Source organism: Chelmon rostratus, chromosome 20 (assembly GCF_017976325.1).
Source record: "Chelmon rostratus isolate fCheRos1 chromosome 20, fCheRos1.pri, whole genome shotgun sequence".
Lineage (NCBI taxonomy): Eukaryota > Metazoa > Chordata > Actinopteri > Chaetodontiformes > Chaetodontidae > Chelmon > Chelmon rostratus.
In genome coordinates this window covers 19,430,877-19,456,510 of record NC_055677.1, presented here as the reverse complement: position 1 = coordinate 19,456,510, position 25,634 = coordinate 19,430,877, and the positions used below count along the sequence as shown (strand labels likewise).

Genomic DNA, 25,634 nt, shown 5'->3' with positions numbered 1-25,634 from the left:
TGCAGACTTGATGGCTTGTTAGAAAGTGAAAACCACGTGTTAATGATTTACAGCAGCGTGACAGAGCTGTTCTATAATCTAAGAGTTATTTGCATTAAGGGATGGTAACTCATCTGTGGAACAGTAAATAATGTATTAATCATTAATAAAGACTAAATTAGTTGTACCTTATACAGAAAACCATCTTTAACAAGCGGTATCATAAAATCTACCACTAATTAATATATGTATGTAAGTATTTGCTACTCTCAGAAGAGTCCAACCTCTGTAGGCTTAAAAATATATTTCCTCACCCTTCTAATATTGCTCCATATTATTTCATTAAACACACAGAGAGCTGGGGCCTCTGATTTACAGCATGAAACTGTCAAAAAAATATAGCGAGCTTGCTGAAATCCACCGTGCTGAGGCATGTAATTAGCATTAACTAAGAAACAGTGCCACTATTTTCCCGCTGCTATCGTTTACCTCATCACATGCATTGGCAGTGAAAAGTGTCCCCCTAACTCTGCCGAAGAGATTATTTATCATCACAGGTTGTAATTATACCTGGTGTTCAGCGCATTCAAACGGATTTGCCGCGAAGCTGATAGCATAAATGTCTGATGAGATGCTTTCATTGATGTGCGGCTGGCTTTGCATTATGGCCAGAGAGAGGCTTACAGGTTTCTATCGCCACTGATCGCTTTCGCCTCAATCACTGCTGATAAGATCAAGGACTGGGGAGAAGGCTTTTCACAATACACTGATTCCACACAAATATCTCATTTGTCAGGTCAGCTGTGTGAACGAAGGAAAACCAGCCGCAAGTATCATCATCATCATCCCCACCACCTGAAGCACACGCCTCGCAGAAAAGGAGCCGTTCCAGCCATCTTATGAGAGGATAGTGTGATATATGTGTTCAGCACTTTAGTATGGCCCTCGAAGGATGCTATAAAAATTGAAAGGGCCCTTGATAGGAAAAAGGTTCCCACCCCTGTTATAGAGGAATAGAAGGAAATTGGACCGAATGTAAAAACTGCTCACATGAATAGATTTGTTCTTGAGTCGCACACACGTGATGTCAAGAGAATTTGTGGCATTCACCAGTTTCCTCGTATTTAGAATTCTCTCTTAGATGCAAAAGACATTCACGAGTGGTCCAGTGTGCGTCACGTACAGATAGAAAAACACTTTCACTTAACCTTTGTGTCTTGTTAACCACACTTGTGGATGACAAATACTGATTAATAGAAAAGAAAAGCAAAAAGGACAACTGACATGGTAAAAGTTATGCAGTATCAAGGTCTGTTCCAGGGGTCTGCAGGACAAACAACTAAAATAACAATAAAGTGTGTTTTAAGAATAAAACTTGATGCAAAATTCATATTCTGACCATATGTGTGTGATGTGTCGTTGCTCGGTGATAGGAGCTGGACCACAAAACCTCCTGTATATCATGAATACCAGGGAGGACGATCATGGACTCGTGGACACCCTCGACGCAGAGGAGAAGATGGAGCAAACGCAGGCTGAGACCCCGATTTTCATTGTTTTAATCACACTGCGACCAGTGACACCGTACTCACCAGGCTGACTGCTGAGACATGGAGAAATCTCAACAATGGCAAAAAAAAAAAAAAGAAAAGACAGAATGCATCCAAGAGTGAACAACAGTCTAGACAGGTTACGTAGACCACTTTACCTCAAGGGAAAAGCACAGCTGAAATCTTGCGAACTATGCCATCATTGTTGGAAAACTGTGCGCACATGGCTAAGTACTGTTGAGCAAAGTTAAAGTCTGAACTGTGAACTGTTCTGGATGTCTGCAGTGGATAGTTTGGGTAATACGTTAACTGTTAGTCTTTGCTTCTGCAGTCTGATTGTTGTCTGGCCCCGCCTGTAGATCTAACTGTTGTGAACACAGTGTTGTTACTGATAGAAATGACGGTCAAAACGACAAAAAGACTCATGTGACAAACTGAGATTATAAATCATCCTTTGCATGTCTGAGCAGCAGGAGAAACAGAGTGGGTCGGGAGTAGAGATGAAGGATTTCGGCAGTTCTGTGCGACTTCATCACTGAAAACCAGATTAATAAACAGAGTGAGACATGATCTTTCAGGATTAGAAAACACATCTAAGGAGGCCCATGAATTATTAATGTTCTTTTTTATGTTCTGGGGTCCTTTTATACCTAAACACATGCCTTGTTCCCTAGATCGTCGTGATGACCTGCACGATCATTTATCAGTGACTGCTCTGCAGCTTAGCCAGAGATCTCAGGACTCTACAATAGATACCTCTTGTTGTCCAGGTCATCCCCTTTTGCAACCATACTGATTCATTTGACACAGTGGGGGCCCTCAGCAGCTCCTTCATTAACAAACATGCATCCACCTTGTAAGAAGGAACGCTATCGCAGGTCCTTCATACCAACAGCCGTCAGGTTATTCAACCCATTTGTATAATGTAGCACTGTGTCCCCACACACATACTCTTTTTCTTTGCACTACTGTAAAACATCCTTCTATCTCATTCCTGCTATAACCTGTGCAATATTACATAAATACTACACTCTGCATATACATTTTTATTTCCACTGTGACACATCTGTGACACACACACACACACACATATGCAATAGAGCAAGTACTTAATTAATCTATAACCATGTGCAATTTTTGTTTCAATACCTGTACTTTCTATTGGCAACATATTTTCTATAGTCTTTTGTATAAAATGTACATATACATAGTCAACTTCTTATTTTGTATTTTCTTATTTCATATTTTGTGTTTCTTATTGCCTTTGCTATTTTTTTTTTTTTTTTTTTTTTTTTTTTTTGACGCTGCCTGTAACACCAAATTTCCCCATCTGGGGTTCAATAAAGTTGATATTATCTTATCTTATCTCTTCTGATCTGAACTGTTACTCAAAGCCACGCAAACATGCAGAGAACGGATAAACTTGACAGAAAAGATATGTTCAAGCTTCATTAAAGTTAGACAAAAGTGTTTCAGGCACTGACAGCTTTTAATCTGTCTAACTCTAAAGGTGAGTCAGCGTTGAGTGTGAGTCAGTGCCCTTTTTCTGTTTTGTATGGAATTTCATGTGTGGAGCTCAGTTAAATATGGGTTAGCTAATTCACAGTTTTGAAGCTGTATATTATATGTAGTTTTCTTCCATTAAAGTGTCTTTTATACAAAATGCTATGCAGACGTTCCATAGGAATTGTGCCATTTGAACCCTAAATGGAGCTTTGTAACGTCTGGATTGGTCTTCAGAAAACAATATTGTTGGAATATCTGTTTTTGACCAAAATTAAAGCTACACCAATCCATATTTTTTATTAAAAACAAGTCAAAAGGGTGTACCTGTATAACATGTGACACTCACTCTGCAGCTCCCGACAAGTATGTGAAGCATTTTACTGTGTTTCAGCTCTTTTTTTTTTGGTTTTGCGGCATGCAAAAGTCATGTTTTTGTTCATTCTGAGAGCTCAGGCAGCGGCGGCAGGCGGCTGTCTTCATGGAAGAAGCTCTTATAAAGCCACACACCAAACAGCAGACAGGCACTGTTAGAGACCAGCTGGTGAACAAAGTGTAGCACATAGCAGTAAAGCCAAATATTCTCTCTGAAGTTGGTAGAGCTCACAACAGAGCTAAAAGAGAGTGAATATTGATGCAAGATATTGTTGTTCTGTATCTGATGACGTGTAACTAAATAACACGTCCGCCATAACAACTGCATAAGCTAATAATGTTATATGATTATTAACATGTGATTTCAGCTTGTCCCACTGCCCAAGTAACCAAAAAAAAAACAAAAAAACAAAAAAACAAAACAACAACAACAAAAAACCCTAAAACAAACATTACATGCTGCTTTCAGCATTGTACTGGCTTCATGCCTGCATTATAGACATATAATTGCACTTTAAAATATTCATGTTACCACATCTAACGAGGCTTTTGCTTGTTTTGTGTTTCAGCCGTTTGGTTTCTACTGCTTTGCCATCATACCATCTCATATGAAGACACCCACTGAGGGTAGCAGCGCTGTGTAGTGAGAGTAGAACAATTGAACTGACGGAGTCTGCCTGTAAACACTGACTCTCTCTACAATGCGAACCCTACCAGTGTCCAGTTTGCACAAAAGACTAATATTGACTAGCCGCTGAAGCCCCACAGGTTTTAGAACAATACTGATAAGCACCAGCAGTCAGTGGTTTTAAGCTCTTGAAAAAACATGCAGTCAAATCATGAATTGACCTGCTGTGGTCTTTGTTCCACTACAGGGATATAAAGTCAATTCATACATCCATCAACATACTTTTATGTGTATTTTGAAGGAGAGCATTAGAAATGGTTGATGGAAAAAGCAAAATGTGACAAAAGCTTTCTTCATTTCTGAGCAAAACGTTTTTTGCCTTTTTTGAACGAGTCAATAGACTTAATGAGAGATGCAACCATTTCTTTCTGAATAGCCTCTGACTAAGCAAACATTTAGCTCACATTGAAATCAACTGTTTCTGCTCCGAGAGGAGAAGAAGAAGCTGCTTCCATTGTTGCCATCATTCCCGTGATGCACAAAAAGGCTCCACTAACTTTGTTTCTTCTTCTTTTTCATCTGTGAGATTCATTGGTGGTTGGCAAACAACAGGTTCTGTTCCCTTACTGCAGCCATGCATGACCTATACTACTAACTTCTGATTAATTTATGGTTTGTGTGGCCTAGTTTATCCGCTCCACACCAGCTGATGGAAATAAGCCTGATTTGCATTTTTGCTCTTTGTTTTCCCTATTTGCAACATTTCAGAAGTTTGCTTCAAATTCACTTGACGATGCAAAGGAAACACTGATAATGAGCCACCCTGATGCACTGGGTGACATAGTCCTTTATTAGCATGAACACACTCACAGTATCTGATTTTGACTCAGCCCTACATACACTGTCCTACTCATGTATAGCCTCCAAAAAATGCACAGTTTCTTATGATTATATTCATTTCTGAGCTGTTTTGAAAGATAAACATCTTCAGCATCTTTAAAGTGCGCTGTGATGTTTGACTGACAGGTGTCAGCCTGTCACTGTCAGCCTTGATGGTTTCTCATCCCATCCAGCCTTCCTTCACAGACCTGTGGGTGACATCCTCTTGAACCGCAGTCTAAGGTTGCACATATCTTGACTAAAGCCAACCGCAGGTCAAATCCCTCTGGCCTCAGTGGTGCTGTTTTGTAGCTGACCCTGACCTCTGGACTGCTTGTAAAAAGGGTCAGGAAAAAAAAAAAAAAAAAAAAGAACAAGAATATTTCCCTACAGGGGCACATAAAATACAAAATTCTATGAAAAATCTTTTTTTATGATTTCATCAAATGAACAAACTCATTAGTCTCTATTCGGTGTGTAGCTGTTTTCTCTCTTATATTTACCACACAGGCTCAGCTAAACTATATCTTTCACCAATGACATTCTTGCAACATCAAAGGTAAAAAGACACTTCAGGCTTCCCTGAGACACCTCTCACACTGCTCACTGCTCATCACTGTTGATGATGGGAAGAAGAACTGACTACCATCCAACTTAAAAAAAAAAAAAAGAGAGATAGATTCGAGCAGTGAAGCCAAAATAAGCAGCTCAAGTAAATTCACTACACATTAGTATTGTAGCTATCGCTCACTGTGCACTACGACACTGGCTGTTCGGGGCTTTGGGTCTTATTGACATGCTAGTTGTTCTCCACAACCAGATATTATAACCGTGAAACCTTGGGAAGCAAGATAACGAGAGATGAGACAGTTTAGTAGAAAGTATTATTATTGTGGCAGTCACATTAATGAACATTACTGAATGCAAAGGCAATTAATTACTGCTTGCATCATCACCCTGGAAAAAGTGTTTAATTATTTTTTGATGCACTCTGTTGCACTCAGCGAGCCTGGTGGAGTGTGCTCAGGCTGACAAAATGCATGCTGGCAGGGAACCAGCTAAACTGTGGTTTCGCTGCTTAATGGCTATTGTACTGGCAGGGCAGATGGTATTTCTTGACAGCGGAGAAGCACTGAGGTCTGCTGTGGCAGAGGTGACATGGCTTCGCTTTAAAGGTTTGACTTTTTATCCAAATGATCAATGTCTGCAGCAGCTGAACATCGGCACACAAAAACCTGCGACACTGTAGCTGCGGATGCTCTTCCTCAAACAGATTAAAAGCCTGTTTAAAAACGAACAAAAACGAGACACGAGCCAAGATTTTAGAAATAATGAGGTCAGCTGTCCGAGTCTCCTCTATTTCCTGGAAGACACAAAAATTAAAGTCTGTAAAATGCTTTATTTATTCAGTTAATCAGCCAATTATATTGTCTGTAAAGTTTATCTTGCACCACGAAGGTCAATAAGGTTGAAGTCTCCCACACTCTGACAGGAAAAACAATTCTGGTGACAGAAATTTAAATAAATTGAATTTTTATACATCCATCTAGTGTCTTCCGCTTTTCCACTGGGTCATGGTGGCAGCAGGCTAAGCAACTCTAGCAACTCTTTCCAGCTCCTCCTGGCGGATCCCGAGGTGTTCCCAGGCCAGATAAGCCCTTCGGTGAGTTCTGGATCAACCCCGGGGTCTCCTACCAGTTGGACGTTGGCAGAAAACCTCAGAGGGAAGGTGCCCAGGAGGCATCCTGATCAGATGCCTGAGCCACCTCCGCTGTCTCTTTGTGATGCAGTGGAACACTGGCTCTACTCCGAGCTTCCTCTGGATGTCTGATCTCCTCGCTCTGTCTGTAGGTCGGCCAGACTCATTTCAACCATGTATATCTCGTTCTCCGGGTCACTATCCAAAGATGACTATAGGTGATGGCTGCAACAAAGACGACACTGCTGCACTAATCCTCCTGTCCGTCTCATGCTACCTTTTACCATCAGTTGTGAACCAGACCCCAGGATGCTTCACTTGGGACAGCAACTCAACCCAGAAGGAGCAATACAGCTATTCCAGCAGAGAGCCGTGGCCTCAGATTTGGAGGTGCTGATTCTCATCCCATCCACTTCACACCATGCCAGCGTTTGCTGAAGGTCACAGTCTGATGAAAGCAGCAGAACAGCATCATCTTCAGAAACGATGCAATTATGAGGTCCCCAGACCAGACAATCCTCTTCCCTGGCTGCGCCTTCAGATCCTTTGTCCAATATCACATATGAATACATTGTTGAATATACACAGTCAAATATGTTGAGTGTAAAAAATAATGGAATCCATAGGTTAGAATAACTAAGTGCTCATCTAGGGTTGGCCTTTAATGGGAGATTGTAAATGCTACAAAGGATGCTAAAAACACCAAGTTTGCCCCCAAATTTCCAGACAACATGAACTCAGTCTCCTCAATAATAAACAGTGCAGCCTTCAAAGACCACAACATGTGTCATTTCTGTCATTTCACACTGGCAGCTGCTAGTTACACTAGCAGACCACACCGGTAGCTCCAATCTGGTCATGTTGTGGTAATGTATGGAATAAAAACGACAATATCTCCACTTCTGCTGCTTCGTTGTGAGTCCAAAGGTGGATTACCAACTGGGTAAAATTGACCACTGCCCTGGGCCCCATGGCCCTCAGGTGCCCCAAAAGTTCCAGGTTTGATTTGTGACGATTAGTTTGTGATTTGATTAATCGTTAATTTGCCTGGGAATGCTGTATGCATCACTAAAGGAAAACACAGAGTGAAACATTATTATTAAGTATGTTTTATCACAAGAAGATCAAGAAGAAATCTCAATTACTTAGTTTGAAGGTCTATTGTTGTCGAACTGCCGCAGGATCAAATCTATTTTTAAGGCCTTCGTTATTTGTGACTATATTGTGCTTACAAGGTACATACTCCTCAATACATTTGTACTTTATTTACAACTAAGAGTGCACTGATCCATGCACTGCAGTGTTTTCTGCAGCCTAAAAAAAACACCCAAGCATGACCTCTTTTAAGATCATAAAGAAAATTAACACTGTTTTAAGAAGAGACGCACTATTTCAGAGGATCTTCGTGACTTATTACCTCCACCGAATAATTTTGTACGTATGCAGCAGAAGAGAAGCAAGGTCAGCAGGGGCTCACTGCTCCTTTTTGCCTTGGGGCTCTTTTGTGGGTTAATTTAGCTCAGGGTTTTATGGCTCTATAACAATGTGTTGCTACTTCTGCCTTTGCTCTTGACAGGAAAGAGTCATAATTCACACAGCTGCTAGATGTCCTTGTCAGCTAAGCATAAATATGTCATATTCAGGCATTCAAACGAACCACTGATGCAGCTGTTTTTCTTCTTTGGTTGGAGAAAAAACAGTGTACAGATGAAAGGAAGGATTGAAGCAAACAGACATCAGGAACAGGAACCAAATCATGTGTTATCTGGAACACAGTGACTCTGCTGCCATGGTTTGTTTGCTCATAACCCAACACTGAGTCATTCCTTTAATCAAACAAGTACGACCTGCCATATCAGAGTATTGGGATACAAAATAAGATTTGCATGCGATGGTTGAGGAGAGGCTCCATTGTTTTTACAGCATCGCTAACAGATTTTCTTTTTTTTTTTATCTGTCAGTCATTTCTTACTCTTTCTTCCATAAATGATGAAATATTTGTATTTTCTGTAATAGTGATTCTGCTGCAGATTTCCAGCTAATGACATGCCAAACTATGTGCAGAGACGTGGGCAGATTTAAAAGGTCCTTTTGTATTTAAATTGATTTTGGTCTAAGCAATTCCAAAAAACATTATGCAACCCCCCCCCCAAACAAAATATTCCAATTACATCAAACAAAACCACAGTTACAATGCACAACTTCTCTGGTGTCAAAAGCAACGCCAGGGTCAACAAACCTTCAAATATCACATGCCAGTCTGTTCAAACATTTTCTCTTTTTTTGAGTGTGAAAGACTGAACTTCTTGACTTTTTGAACAACTGAATTCTAAAAAAACAGAGCCAGCTCCTTTCGCTGATGAATGCCACAAGAAATTGGTTTTCTCCCTTTTCGTATAACATTTAGATACTTATGTGTTGTTTTAGTGTATTTAGAGGATTTTTAAGGCTTTGAAATATATGAAAATGATATCGAAAGTTGTAAATTGTTCTTCTACTTAAAGAAAACTCATTCATGCAGTTACAGCTAAAGGATTTGAATGATTTGACTGTCAGCTTATCAAAATCATAATGGTAATCTATGTTAGTTCATATATAAGCCGGAGAAAACAAATTCATTCTTCGGTAAAGGACTTTACTGCAGCATTCTGATTCAAACAGAGTATTTCATTACGCACTTTTAAAATAAGATTTTAAAAAATGATCATCACTTATTTGAATGAATTTGGAAACTACTGTGAGTCACTAACTGAATAATCATTATTAATAAGAACAGCAGAGACATGATTTGACTCCAGTCAAAATTCTTTAAAGAGACAGTAATATATATGAAAGAGTGCTGTATAGAACAAATAAATAAGCAGACAATTCACAATATATCTTTTGAAATAAAAATCAGCTCCACTATTAATGAGTCAGATCATTAAATGAAATAGAATTACAATTAAAATGAACAGCAAACTCTCACATAAACGGACTCCATCTTGAAGAGGTCAGTGTTACTGTGCATTTTGTGGCCGTATGCTGAGGAGTCACTTGATTCCAAGGAGACTCCCAAAGTGCCCTCATTACGCAGTGACGTGCCTCTGAGAAGAGGACGAACCACTGGCTGTCGGATGTCAACATCTGATTTCTCTGCTCAGATGACTTTGACGTGACAAGAAGCAGAGGCCGACCACAGCGTGGCCTTCACGTACACACACAGCTCGCAACATGATCGATAAACTGACGGCTTGTGATACGTCATCAAGTTTTAATGGATTATTGGCAGAGTTTAAGGGAGTTTGAAGAAGAAAGAATCCTTAAAACTGACCAAATATCATCCACATTTTATACCATTTTCAGTTACTTTCAGTTAATTCACTTTTTGCTACTGCATGATGCTATTTGGCTTAATCCTTTAATGACACCTTACATTTATAATTTATTCATAAAATAATTATGTTTCTAATTAATGCGGAAATTAAAAGGTTTGGAGCATTTTTAAGGGACTCTGAAAGTGATGTATTTTGAATTGAAGTTTCTGAGAACCCTTTATGTGGCCTGGCCTAGCGTGACCTCTCCACACTTCCAGGTGTAGTTAGCAAGAGGCGGCATGTTCCACCTCCAAAGAGAGCTGCAGTGATGGTTTATTTCTGAAGGCCGACAATTCTGCCATCACATGTCCCCTTCTGCAGACACGACAACGTGGTAAAGTAAAAGATCTGCGAATGCATTGTAGGAAAAATAATACATATGAATATTATACATCTCATTTTGTGTTCATGATTTTCACTTTGAATTTATTGGCATAAATCGAAGCTTATGTCATTAATCCATTAAAAAACCTGAAGGCATATAAATTTCTTGCCTGTTCACTCTCAAAACGGCACATCATCGAGTTACCTTGACGATAACGATTGATGAATAATACCTGGAGGTGGTTTTTCCCCTTAAACCTCTACACTGACTGTTTGGAATATACAACAATGTTATCAAGAAAAGATTTAAACCCTGTTTTTATTAAAAAGTCAGTTTGGAGGTTGAATGATTTCACCACGTCAGTATTACTGTGCACGTGGCCATCTGTGCTTTTTCCTCCAGTTGGCTGGAAACTCTAATTGCTAACGAGAATTAAAGTACACATTCGCCTTTTTTTGAGACATTTAAAGGGTTATTGGTTGCTGTGATCGATCCTCCTGTCCACACAAAGGGATCCCTCCCTGTAGATATGTCAACAGAAATGATGGGGGACGAAATGCACAGGCCTTTCAGCTCAGGTAAAGCTCACATGTTGCCTCGATGTGTTACTATCCCTCCGGCTCGCTTCAGCAAGAAAAGGCTTTCCATTAAATGACAAACAGGGGATTTCATTCCAAAAGTCCCTCATTACACTGGAATTGATTTTGAAATGTCTTTGCAGCAGCCAGTATGGACAAGAGGAGCAATTCCAGAGACCAGTAACTCTCTCGGTGTGCATATGGGCATGGGAGTACTGCTTTAAGATGGACTTGTACAAAAAAAACGTGAACCCATCGTTCAATATGCTGATCGTGTAATCTTAATGCCTCAGGAACCTTTCTTGCACGTGAGCCCTCATCGCTCCATCCTCATTTCCTGTCACATCTTCACTGTCCCCTGTCAAAATAAAGGCAGTAGATTCGCCTCTCAAAAATCCTTAAAAACAGGAACTGGCTGACAGTAAAAACTAGCACAAAGCTGATAGACTGAAGATGGCTGTAGTTTGTCATGAACAATTCTTTCCCACAGTGCAACATATGCCACATATGAAGGAGGGACTGGCAGTGGGAAAATGTTAGACTCTGAAACAAGCAATAAATAAATATTGTTAAAAATCATAGTCATCACTATCTTACGTTTTCCAGTTTGAACGTGTTTATGGCATTTGAAAAACACAGCTCTGTTATACTATTAGTTCATTTTCATTACATGTTTCTCACTGACAGAGCAGCGCATCACCTACATCCAAGTGAATGTTTGTGTTTTACTTCTACCAGTGAAATCACAGTGTGTTGCCAGGTGTAACGTTAATGCTCAAAGTACAGTCGCCAGTCTGCTGACAGCAGGGACCAGTGATTATCCAGCTGACTTTAGACCAGTCACTTTAATTCCTCTGCCCCCGGACGCTGGTGTTGATGGAGGAGAAAAGTGCTTGTCCCAAAAGGACGATCCCTGACCGGCCTCTGAATCAATTAAGAACGAATATTAGGAATGGCACAATTTGTGCCCATTGCAACAAAGGGCAAAGTGTTCTCGGTCCACCCGGGAGACTAATAATATTCCAGCAGGATCTCTTCTGTCTTAATGACTCAGGACATGCTGTGCTTGCCCTGCACTTGCCCCCCCCCCCCCGTTTGCTCCAATCTAATGCCACAATATTGTTTTATAGCTTCTAAGGCTGACTGTAGAGTGACTCTGACTGCATAACTGTTGGACACTCCCACACTAAATCATGTCTTTGAGGGGGAGCGCTTTATATTCTGCTTGTTTCTGTTTTGTTAATTAGTAGCTTTGGTAGAGGACCTTTAAACATCTGTCATGTAAAAAGTGTAGAAGCAAACAGCACCCCCCCCCCCCCCCCCCCCCGTCATTTGGCGCTCATTATACAGACGTTTCAAAAATAAAGACCCTTCATAAATATGCAGCGAGCCTCGGCGCGTTTGCCGCTGAAATGCGCGGCGCATTTTTAAATCGAGCGGTCAAGGTGACAGCGAGGGGCCGGATGAGGACTGCGCTTGCAGAGGTGTGTGGAGTGTGCGGATGCCACAGTGATCCACGAGACTGACGTCTCTCCGGTAGCGCAGACGAAGACCGCAGCCCGGTTATTTCGCAGACTACAGTGCAGCCAGCCAGTCGACAGTCTCTCCTGCAGAGAGACGGAGAGGGGAATAAAAGAACTTCGCCGGCGACGAGCTGTAGTTTTGCAGCATGTTCCACCTTCGGCAATCTCCGTTTAAACACACTCGCCCAGCAACTGTTTGATTTTGCTGGCGTGAAGGCTAATTTTTTTTTGGAGAGATTCGTCTTTTTCCCCCTCCTTCGGCTGATGTAAAAAAAAAATCGACCCCTCTAACATTGGAATGATGTGGACCTCTCATGATACTGTTGGATTTGTTTTCTTAGCCGGGTTTTGTGTGCAGTTGGGATTCTCCTTTGAAGGTAAGCATTGCACATTTTGCTGGCAGCGCGCGTCGGCGTCATCGTGCCGGGCTCGCTGCCCCGCATGGTGGAGGCTGCTCGGTGCGGGGAAGTGTTAAAAGTGCGCAGCCTTTCTGGAGAGGCGAAGGAGGCTGTTTGGAGCAAAACGGGGCATGTTTAAAGTGAGGTGGACGGGTGATAAAGACGGGGAAGGGGGTGAAAGCACGCGAGGAAAGATGGAGAAGGCTGCGTTTTTAACCCCGTGGTGACAAAAAAAAAAAAAAAATGCAACTGGTGATTGTTTGAAATCAAGTCGTTTCACGTCGTGTGGAGGACACGGCTCTAGCTCTTTTTTGCCCCCCTCGCATGTTCTTTCATGCCGGGAAATGGATCTGCTGGTGAAGAAGCAGAACTTCTTTCCAGAGGCTCCTCGCTTTAAAAAGTGAGCCGCGGATTTCAGCACCGCGGACAGCCGTGCTGAGAGCCGCCGTCCGCATCCATGCGCACAGCCCGCCCTGCTTCACCCGACTACGCTTTCAAACTGCCCCTGTGCTCCCCTTCCTCCTTACAGCCGCCTTCCCAAACCACAGAAAAGGTCGCATGAACCTATAACTAGTGTGAACGCGGCTGCATTGAAATGGTGGCTCCGTGTGAAAGTTTGCACGCACGAAGTCTTCCTCTCCGCGTCGCCACCGCTCTCCTTCAGGCTACATTCCCCTTTTAGCCTCCCTCAAACCAAACTCATTTATTATTGCGTGTGCTTTTTTTCTTGTGCATGCCCTCATTCTGGCGCAGTCAAGTTTATTTAGTATTTAATCGCGGTCACAGAGAGGCAGACAGCGGCGATACAAAAAAACGCAAAGGGAAATGGAGAAAACTCCCATTAAAAAAAAAAACCCAACCTGCTCCAAATGAAAGATCTGAATAATGTGGCCATGGCGCGGCCGTGCACTATGTAAATTCCCGATGAAGACGCGTCAGTATCTGTGATGGGGAGCCCTCGCCATCTCCTTCAATTAAAACAAGAACGCACCTTTATCAAGCGCCTGCTTTCAGCAGCACAGCTGCCGTGACCGCGTACCCGCCACACTCATGACTGCAGCCACAGACCATTTAAGTGATTAATTCATGGGTATTTCTTTGCGTGCAGAAATCACTCAGCTGTGCCCCCCTCCCCACCCCCCCAACGCACACACACACTTCCTCCCTTCTCTCATCTGCAGGTCGCTTCACGGATCTGCCCTCCAACATGACGGTTAAAGAGGGACAAAACATAGAAATGGCGTGTGCTTTCCAGAGCGGAACCGCGTCTGTGTATTTGGAGATCCAGTGGTGGTTCGTGAAAGCCCCGGAACCGACTGACAGCGAGGAGGACGTCGAAGCTGAAGAGGTACAAAGGACCTTTTTATCCCCTTTCCCCCCCCCCCTCCCCGCTAAGAGCTGCGCGGGTTATGTTTAATCACACCCAATCAAAAGGAATAAGGCTATCCAACAAGTATCCGCGCTATTACGCACAAGCGCCTTATGTCATCTGCGTCGTGCTTGTGAGGCAGCCCTGGAGACAATGTCAGGCGCTCTTGGTAGAACTTTTTGTTGACCTATTTTCTCCCACGGAACAACGAGTTATGACCTTCAAAAGTGTCCAGCTGCTGCCTAGGAGTGATCAGAAACTTCAGGCGCAGTTAGTTGCTTTAAACTTTTTATCTTGAAGTGGAGTCCCCTCTTATGACCAGGAGCCACTGTTAGATTTGTATCCACATACAGGCAGAAACATTTCGTAAGAAATAATCAATAAAGCTTTTAATGCCCATCAGTCCTCCTTAAATGGTGGATGAATGCCCCCGTCCCTTTAACAGTGAAAGTAGTCCATCCAGACACTGAGCAGGGAGCAGTCCCATCAAGAACAAACATAAGAACATTAATCAAGGACTTCTGCAGAAAAAAAAAAAAAACAGTCCATTCTGCCTATTAATTGCATAATAAATGAAGTAAATGAGCCTGGCTATTCATGAATGGATAAAAAGTGGTTGAATCAATGCAGCCAAAGCATATTCTTGTATACTGCCTAATTAAACAGTGAATTGGAAGTGCTTTGGCATTTTGTTATGTGTTGCTGTTGCATTAGTGCTGGCTATGACAGCTTCCCCTGCCCCAAATAATGATTTGCTGCTTAGCGGATGAGAGCATCTAAATGTGTTTACCATTCATGCGGATGGAAATGACTCGCTTCCATATTGTGTGGTAGGTAGCTGCGTGTCAAGATTTGGAAGGGTTGGTGTATTGTCATGACAGACATCAAACGATGCTCTTTCTTTTTTGTGACGGAGAGGAAGAGATATATGATGTGTGTGTGTGTGTGTGAGAGAGAGAGAGAGAGAGAGAGAGAGAGAGACGGGGGGTGGCTGGATATCCATGTGGCTTTAATTATTGTTCCATTGTTGCTGGGCTCTCATAGTGGCATCTGCCAGGCTTTGATGTGGGTTTGATCCCACATGACTCTTGAATGTTGGGCTGAAGTGGCCTATTGATGCAGACATCACATTGTTACCCACATTTCTTATCAGGGAAAGCTGTTTGAAATGAAAGCTGCTGTGTGTGCGTGTGTGTGTGTGTGCGCGCGTGTGTTTGTCCTGCAGTGTTGCAGTTTGAATGGAAACTGAGTGAAGACTGTGTGAGGGATGCTGCTTGGGAAACAGCTGGTCTCCTGGAAATTTACAGGAAATGAGCGCGGTGTCTTAGAATGCAAATATGGATGCAAATACAAGCCGCGTGCAGGAAAAGAAAGAGATGCTGGACATTTGAAATAATGACATGAAAAGAGGAACGAGGAAAAAACAGACAGCCGTTCCCGCAGAACTGGCGCAGCAGAAGGAGTTGGGTGGATGGCTGGGATGCTTTATCTTCAACTCTCAACAACCCTGGATCAGTTCTCAGTTTTACAAATGAATACTCTACAATGAGACTGCAGTTCTTCTGATGCTTTCATTTAAAGCTTTTCAGTCATATCACAAAGAAAAATACAGTCCTCAGCAGAAGAACGACCTTATCGGTTGAACTTGCATGTGGGTTATCGCAACCCATATTTACATTTATTTGCGGTTGTAGCAATTACGATTGGAGCAAATGTGGAAGTCAGTGATGTAGTATAAAGAGCAAGAAAGTCTGCATGTGGAGGAGGGTTGGGTGACTGGATGAATCAAACCAACACAGGACTTTCACTCAGGAGACCGCTGTTCATGTCCCGCGTGAAACTCACAGTCAGCACTAACTTATTTCAACTTGAATGAAGCACTTTAGGTACACTGCGTTTGCAACAGTAACAAAATCATATCTTTCCTAAACCTAAGCCAGTGGTTGTGGTGCCTGAGCCTCAGCAAACTGTAGCTGTTTCACAACATTAATGATGTAACGACAGAGGTCGTTTATCACTGGTGCTGCTGCGAAGGTGATATATGTGGATTTGGTTTATTCAGTAGATTAAGTATGAGGATGTGTTGGGAAAACATCAAAACATTTAAAAAACCATTACATTAACCCATTCCCAGCTATATCTACACCGAAAAATAAAAATAAAAAAGTAATATCCAAAGAGTTGGCGAGTTGGAGAAGTGAGCCAATGACATCAGTTTTTTTCCTTTCACACATGGCTCATTTTCTTGTCTATGGGAAGGCATAAATCTGGGTATCCAGGATCTCTGCAATATTAGTCGAAACAGATTGAGACAGCAATCCAAAAAATAACCATGGAGACAATGAGAAATCTAACATGCACCCATACATTAATGCTGAACAGTCGGTTCAGCTCTTTTCCTAACATAAACATTAATGGACCCTATTGATCACTCAAGCCTTTGAAGTGTGCCCAGGACCACACAAGTAATTGATATTTTTTCAATGTATTTTCCACCTATATCATATCTGATCTTTTCCATATGCAGCAGCCTCTTTCAGTCAGTCAGCCACCCCTTACACTGAGGTCAGGAGTAGTCTCTTTATTCCAAAGCACTGGAATTCATTTCTCAAAAGTTACACTCTGCTAATTTTGGTGACCAACCTAAAGGATGCAGTGTCTGGATCTGGGGTGGATTTTATATCAGAAATGTTCGAGTAACACTGGAGGGCCATCTTTTGTAGTCTGGAACAAACCCAAACCTGGTGATCCTTTACAAGTACATGTACCAAACACATTGATGGAAGTTTTATCTGATAGTAGTGTGGTCAATGAATCACTTGGTATCAAAGTAACTGATGTCTTGAGTTAACAGAACGAGACTGAATACCCTGGTGAGCGTTAGCCCTAATCTTCAAATAACCTTTATTCCCAAGCCTCTTTGAGATAGTTTGTGGATGGGGCAGTTTCATCTGAATACATCTCTACAAACAGTCAACATACAGTCCTTCATCTCCTCCATAAAAAGACCGAGAACACTGAACCTCGCCAAATCTGAACTCCTTTTAGATAAGATAGGTAGACAGATAGATATAGATATAGATATACATAGATATATAGCTACACAGATATATAGATTTAGACATAGAAAGACAGATGTTCTGCTAAACAGCGGTTTAAAAATCGTTTAAACATTTAATGACATTTGGTTTTAAAATATTTACACACACACACACACACACACACATTCTCACCCTTGTATGTCAATGCAGACACATAAACACATGCATGTGTACACAGTTGTTTTTTATTACGTATGTGTGTATATATATGCACACACACACACAGACATACAGACATATGCATGTTTGTTCGTGTGTGTGCGTGTGTACACACACACATTTCCCACCCAAAACCTTGACATTTGGTATCTATGAAGACATCTTCCATCGTCAGCTTGTTTACTTATTTTCAGGATGAAGACACATCAATCAGCCATTCTATAAATACGTCAGTGTCAGAAAGCTGCCAAATTAAACGACAAATTACTTCAAAAATCAACATGCTCCATATCAGCGTCTTTTAAACTGATGGTCCTGAGGCCAGAATGACATCATTTGTCATCATTTTAATAAGTGAACCTATTTCTGCTCTCACGCAGCTCCGGTTGAGGTTTGATGAGGTTGAAGCACACAAAGTAGGGAGTGCTTATGTAAAGATCATGACTGCATTCAAATAACACCTTGGCTGGGTCGGGCAATAGCATGAAAGAAACCAATGCTTTCTGCCAGAACAAAACAGGATGCAAACAGGGCAGTCAAACAGGAAGACAGTACCAACTGTGAGCTACAAATAGATATTTTACATGAGCAAGAGCATAAGAAAATAGTATGTTTAATTTACGAGGTTCTCACTAAATCACATTTTTATTGGAGGAAAGGAATGTTCATAACATTCACGCTGCACTGTTTGTGCTCATTTCATGAAGTTCTGTGAGACTGCACTGGACACGGATTAGAGAAACAGTAAACATGTCAATACAGAAAGCTGCTATTTGGCTCCAGCTTCCACAAGTGGCAAATGATTCTCCTCTCTGATTATAAATGACACACTGCCAGTTCATAATTATGCACAAACACAGAGAGACAGAGACAAAATATTCACACCTCCATGACAAAGAGGATTCACGCTGCTGACGGGATTGGCTACACTTGTGATGCTGTTGATTCAAGTCAAAGATTAAAGATACACAGAGAGGAGGAGAGTGGCGGCGGAGCACGGGTGTGAGCTAAACGTTTGCCGTTACAGAGCACGAGCAGATTGCGGTGGAAGCAACGGGTCATCAGTCTATGTGGCACTTTGGCTGCAGACTTTCTGCTACAAACTGAAGCAGTGTGGCGCTTGATTACACATGGTTGCATAGTGTTTGACATTCTGCTGCGTGCTCTGGGACTTTCTGGTATTTTGGATTATAATCCATGAGGGCTATGAGGTAGCTCTCAAAAAACACAAAGAATGTAATTTTCTGCACCATTATTTTACAGACTTGAAGATAAGATATGAAGTCATAAGCAGGGGAAGTAATTTGTTGGAGGGCTTTAGAGCCCCTCTGTCACTTAGAAAGCATGGGAAGCATCTTTGATGCTCGTCATAGTAAAATGGAAGGCTGGCTTCTGAGGTTGTGCTGGTTACCTTCTATAGTCCATTAGTGAACTCATCTGACTGGTGGTGACCCCCCTTTAAAGTGAAAGTGTGTCTAGAAATGACATTTGTATGTTAATAATATACACTTTAATATGTAAAGTGCTGCATATTTGTACCACCAGGGAGGTGGCTGGATGGATGGTGAGCATACAAGTCAAGCCTCGGTGACCAGTGTTCAGGTCCAGAGTCCAGGTTTGGTTGCAATCAGGAAAAAGATCATGGTTTTGGTTAAACAGTAAACATTTCCTGACTTGCTGATGTTCTACAGTCGCTCCGTGACCTACCCCAGTGCTGTGAGGCCCATATATAACCAGAAAGCACATTGCTGTAGTTGCCACTTTGCATGTGATATGAAAACAAAAGAACTATGCTGTCAGTGAACATATTCCAACTTCGCAGACTTGATCAGAATAACCATTTTGCAACTTTGCTTATTTGTTTGTTAGCATATATCCTCACATATGATAATCTGGGTGCCGTTTTGTTTGCATTTCACTGCTGCTGCACATTAATTGTACAAAGACTTGATCACTGGGAGACAGAGCTGAAGACCCCTCAGGTACCATGTGCTGTGTTCTACACTGATTTTCCCCTTTGATCAGATTTTAAAATTTTGAGCATAATAAAATGTCAACTAGCCAGTACATCATAGATTAAAAAAAAAAACAAAAAACAACACAAACACAAATATATGTAGCAATGTCTTTCCTCTTTCTAATCCCACTGAAGAATCAATACGTATGAAAAACCTGAACAAAATAAGTTCTTTTATATAATATAATATAACATAATACAATACAATACAATATCTTATCATATAATACAATGAAATATTACATTGTTTTTAGTAGTTCAGACAGATTATTATGTCAACGTAAATTATGCACAGCATTGATCTTTGGCATCCAGGCTCGGATGCTGTCACTCTCCATAAGGAAGCACCAAGTACAGCGCAGCAGGGGCTGATGAGCGTAACCCCGGAGAGGGTAGCCACAGAGCCTACGGGCAGATGCCGGGGTGGAGGTCGGGCTTATAGAATGCTAAATGAACAGCAGCAACAGTAACGGCAGCTACGAGAGGGATAAACACCTATATTTGTTCATGCAAAGCCCATATAAAACATACCATCTTTCCTCATTTGGTGTAATAATGCTTTCTGGTTATTTATATATTACAATCAGTACTCCAAATCTTTCTAACTTAAGATCTAACTGACTTGATGGTACAAACAAAATGACATAGGTGACTATTTCTACCTTCTTTTTTGTTGTTGCATCTGTGTTATTGGTTGCCATTGATCTTGTGTGGGCGTCAAACTGTCCAGCAGCCGACATGGAGCCTGCACTGATAAACTGAGTAGCTGTGACCAAACACTGCAAATCACCAATTGCCGGACACTGTCCGTCCAGATCAACACCGTCTATTCAGCTGATCCTCAGGTCGCAGCCCATCTGATCACATATCAGTCGAGTCTGTAGATACTCCTGTGATGTCAGGGGTGAACACACGGTGCAGGTAGGAAATACATGAACACTAAATACTAAGTATACCCTGAGGCTATGGATTTCTGCTTTGCCGCTTTGACCTCCATCACAGAATCAGAAAGCATAGGCAGAGCAGAACACGGCCTCCTGGGTAATGGCATTATCTGAAGGCTATGTCACACATGGTGGACAAAGAGGCTCATTTCCATGTATTTCAATCTGAAAATACATTAGCGAATTCCCCCTTTGGTTTCAAACCCTAAATCCCTCTTATTTTGAAGAGGTGGATTCGATTCTTCTCTGGGTTTGATCTCTCTTTTTTATCCAGCTAATCCGGCCGCTTTTGTTTGCCATAAGATCAATTTATTGAGTAAATCTTTACAACCCTGTCCACTGGTAATTCTATTTGGTGTGGGATTATGTTTGGATATAAGGAAAAAAAACAGGAGAAAAGCCGAGCTATATCTGTGAAGGTAACTCTTCTGATCCTTTCAGCCACTGCTCAGTGAGTTATATTTATATTCCAACCTAAGTTGAGAATAAATACATGAAAAATAAAAACAGCTTAGAATCAATTTAATGCTCTCTGTGAGGGGAAAAGGAGTCGCTGCATATCTGGAATATCTGATAAGCTACACCTTGACAGTGTGAATTTCGAACCTGGATCAAGCAAAGGCACAAAGAATCAAAGATGATGCTGCAGACTTGACGCAGATGTGTGCTGTTTAAAAATTCATACCGCATTTCATTCCTGAAATACCGCCCGGAGTGCGTGAATGGCTAGACTGCTGCTGGATTCAAACCTGGATTTATCTGACCTGGGATATGTTAAAAGGCGGCATGATGTGTCTGTAAAAGTGAGATGAATTAAAAAAGAGGTAAGCGGACACGTCGCGAGGCTGGCCTCGGCCAGGCCCGGCAGCGAAAATAGGGATCAGCTGAGGCCTGCGATCAGAATACAAATACCCATTACATAAAACATCCACCGCCGCACTTTGACCAAAACGCACTCAAGCCACAGCAAGCTTTACCTCTCTTAACAAGTGAGTTTATAAATCCAGTGGGTGCAACAGCAAGGAAGCATAAAATCCATCGGCTGCTGTGCTCTCTGAGTGACCTTACTGTCTGCCTCTCCGCCCCTCCATCACTGCTTGACTGCAGCTCGTGCAGCCTCCTCCGACACTCTCGCTGAGATGACTGCACCGGGAGGCAGCGTGATGCGCCGGGCGCAGGCCCGTTAACTGCTCCCGTCAGACGCCTGCCTATGCACGCACACATCCGTAATGATTGTAATGGGCTCCAAACGGTTTGCGGTGAATATGAGTTCGTCACGGGAGGTTTGCGAGCGTGTAGCCACGTGTGAAAGCCTGCTGCTTTTATTTTTGACCAGCGGACTGCGGGCCGCTCACTGTCAGGCTCCACTGCAGTCACCAGGCGTGGAAGGAAGGCTTCCTTTGAAATCACTAAAAGCTGTTGCATCACTGCATCGTGCTGGTGGAGCACTGGCCTTGTCTTCTCACATTCTCACCATTTCTCTCCAAAAAAAAAAAGAAAAAATCATATCCAATGTTCATAGTCTAAAATAAAGCAGTCGTATGGCCTTTGCTTCCTTTAGCTTAACACCTCCAGACTGGCCAGTTAGTTTAAAGCAATTCTCAGTGGAAATAATATTTGAAAGCTGATTTATGATCAATAAAACTGTTTGACAATATAAAATCAGAGTCATCAAATGATATGAGAATGACCAGTGCCACAAATGACTGGTTTCAGCCTCAAGCCCTTTGGTTCACACTGGAGACATAAATCTGTGACATTCACCCAAAATCATAATTACTCTTCAAACATGATGTCAAAGTGACTTCGAAATTAAGTCATGTTTTCATTATTATTGCAGGGAAGAAAAATGGCTTGAAACGGGAGATTAATCAGAAGAGTTGGATGTACGTGTTTGACTGAAGGCTGACGAGGGCGTGGGGAGACACTGTAAACAAACTGGTGCTGGGAGCCGAGGCGCACAAACCGAGGGCAGACGGTTTTATTAGCAGCAGTGCTGGAGAATAACGCTTTGCAAAAACAGGCCCAAACTGACATTTGACAAGTTTTTAAGCCGTTTGAAGTGCTACAGCTGACCCAATTAGCTGTAGGCTGTGAAAGTCAGCCAGACTACAGCAAAATTATGACATGGCGCTTTATGCCAATACAAGTTAGAATGGAATGATTTTATTGGCCACATGCGAAGAAGCTCTCTATCCACTATGCAGATAAGGAACCAACAATGTCCTGATTAATGCATAGACACAGTGCTGTTATGAAACCAAAATAATATAAGAAATATATTTCCCCTTCTGGGTAGCGGGCACAGGAAATGTAATTTACAGAGAGCAGATCTCTATAGATCTCTATGCTGCAGGAAACCAAACAAGCAAAGAAAAAGAATCCTCATTTCAGTTGTCATATATCACTTAAAACAGCTGGACGAAGTAGTTTTTAGCAAACGTTACTCAAACAGCAGGGGTTGCCGCATTTGTTGGGGACTATTTTCAGTGGCGGATGAATCCACGTTCAGTGCTCTAGTGAGTATTTGGAGCAGCAGGACGGCGTGTGCAGAACTGAGCCAAAACAAACGGCAGCGTGTGTGTTTGTGTTAACGAAGGAACGCGTCGCTCGGTGCAGCAGCGTGGCTCACTGATTTGGACGTGAATGAAGCGCCGTGGCGCAGAGGGATGAGATATATCCCATGCAACACAGTTAGTTTGTACAGTATTTTTCAATCCTGGTGGCAATCCTTGGTTGCTGCCAAGCTCTGCAGGAGCCTGCAAACGACCCATTCATTTGCGTCAGGTGTGTGAGAGCAGGGAAACATGTGAAACGTGCAGGACTAGGACTGTAAAGCACTGTGCACTGTACTGTAGATACTGTGCCTTGATTGGTGGTTTGGGCCTTCTTTTAGTCAATAACTGGCAAAAGAAAAAAAAAATTGGAGGGAGAATATTTCCAAAATTATACTTGTAGATTTGCTAAATTGTTAAAAGCCTGTTATTACGTGGTGACTTGTGAATAATGGACAAAGGCAACATTTGAGAAAGGTTATGCCAATGTTTTCTAGTTAGAGGGGATCTCATGATGGCGGTGGAGCGAGTGTTATGGGATGGGACTGACTCTTCTGGTTTCAGACAGAATGACGGACGGGGCTCTGTCAGCTGACTCTACGATGCCATACTTCTCCATATTGATGAATCTGATTCAGATGCCTGTCTGCTTTTCTCCTCTTTGAAAAGCAAAGCGCCTGAATGACTCATTGGTCTGTCACGCAATACAAGCATAATACGTTTTGAAAGGTCACAGAGATGATTTTTTTTTTTTTCTCTTTTAAGGATTTTATTTGTGTTTGGATTTGCACATTTTTAATTTGGCCTTCCTTTTGTGCTCCTGCAGCCCTGCAATTTACGTGCTGTTTTGGACTGCAGCAGTCAGTGTTATTAATAGGTTAAATACGTAAAACTCATTTAGAAAGCATGTGTAAAGATAAATAAATAAATTTGCTATTTACCTTTTTTTCTATTTCTGTGAACCAAACCAGTCTTTTCTTCTGACCTTTTTAACATGCCAGGAAAACCCTGATGTGCATCTTTAAATGGCTCTGTTGTGGGATCCAGGGCAGCTTCATGCGCTGCAGAGGAATGAGATGGTGGAGGGAGGGATGAAGGGACGGGCAGATGGAAAAAAACATATGGGAGGTGTGATGCAATAAGGATACAGAATGTCTCTGGGGAAATATCTGGAAGAGATTCATACATGCATGCAAAACCAATCCTCATTTACTGCCCCATGTGTATCTACGCAGCTCTATACTGGCCAGACGGTATGCCACGAACAGAGCAGACTCACAAAGCAGGGACTTTGTGTCTTTGAGGCAAGCTGTCCGTGCTTCTTATTCATGGTGAGGGAAGGAGATCTAGCAGTAACTAGTTAGCATAGCCACTCAGTCCTTGAACAGTCGTTTCATCTCATAACAATAAACTTTAAAACCCTTGAGGTTTTTATGCCTTGAACGGAGACAAGAATTATCGGACCATATGATTGTAATGTTCTTCTAAGTGCTGTTTCCTTAGTTATTTGTTTTTATTCTAATGCATTAAACACTCAAATCTGCATTAAGAGACGATACAGTTTAACTGGCACAGCACTGCTTTTATAGTTGAACAATGAGCATTCAGCTCCGCTTTATCAGCCTCCAAACAGTAACTGGACATGACTCTGCTCTTTGAGCTCAACATATATCTACCCTCTGATCCAAAAGCACGCCTCACGCTTGTAATCGCATCATGTTACTTGTCTGGCTGCCAAGACTGAGTCTATCTCCTGCCATCCTGTGTATACGCCAAATCATTTTTATTACTAAAACAAATTCAGTCATAAAAGCTTTTCAAAACTTTTTTTTTTTTTTTTTTCCATTGAGATGAACTTTTCGGAATTAAACTCGATCCAGCAGCAGTAGGCAGGTGCAGTCTGAACACACAAAATCAAAGTAAATTTCATTCTCTTCATGGAATTCTGTTGTTGGCCCAGTCTCATATATTCAGCACCTCGGGACAGGTCCACTTTCAGCAGTTTTCCCCTAAGTAAGTAATTAAATAAGTCAGTCAAAGTTTTTTTATATAACGCTTTTCAAAACTGGGATTAGAAAGTCAAAGAAAGACGATCAAAGCATTTGAATAAATAAATATAACAGACACAAGCATTAATGAAATTCCACTGAAAAGAGTTTGCTGATCAGACTCTCCCATAATCAGGACAGAAAATGTGCCGTCAGCATGAGTCTTTAACTTTGAGTGGACCAGAAGTCCTTGTTCTGTTGACTGAAGAGGTCTCGTGGACCTGTGAGGGTAAAAGGTAAAATAAATTACGGGGAGTTTAAATTCCGTCCTAAATTTAGCAGGATTTTGAACTAACATGTTATGGTTTCTTGCATTAAACAAGAACACAGTACATAAGTCAAGACAAAGAACAGTGGATGGTTTGTTGGAGCTGCTGGAAAGAGAAGAAGGCTTGGAATTTGGAGATGTTTCCTTAATGAACACAACAAGATGTTTCTTAAAGTCCAACTGGCAGTCAAAGATGACCCCTTGGTTTCTAGAAGCCAAGGAACCTACGTGCTGTTAAGAAATGTCTACAGGCGGATCTGGTGCAAAGAAGTTTTGATTTAACTGCAGGAAACCTCAGATGTATGACAGCCTGGCACGAATTCCACCACAGCTCTGTAAAACTTCAGGTCAGGCCAATGAACTGAATTGCGTAACTTTCT

General features: G+C 41.8%; 1 protein-coding gene across 1 annotated transcript in view; it reads left to right on the top strand.

Annotated features, from left to right (window-relative positions):
- The first annotated feature begins 12,693 nt into the window (after positions 1-12,693).
- vstm2a (V-set and transmembrane domain containing 2A) overlaps positions 12,694-25,634 on the top strand; it is a 68,088-nt gene continuing 55,147 nt past the window's right edge. Inside the window, exons 1-2 of the mRNA XM_041961852.1 lie at positions 12,694-12,772; positions 13,975-14,141. Of these exons, the coding sequence (XP_041817786.1) occupies positions 12,694-12,772; positions 13,975-14,141 (246 nt within the window). The remainder of the gene's footprint in view (positions 12,773-13,974; positions 14,142-25,634) is intronic.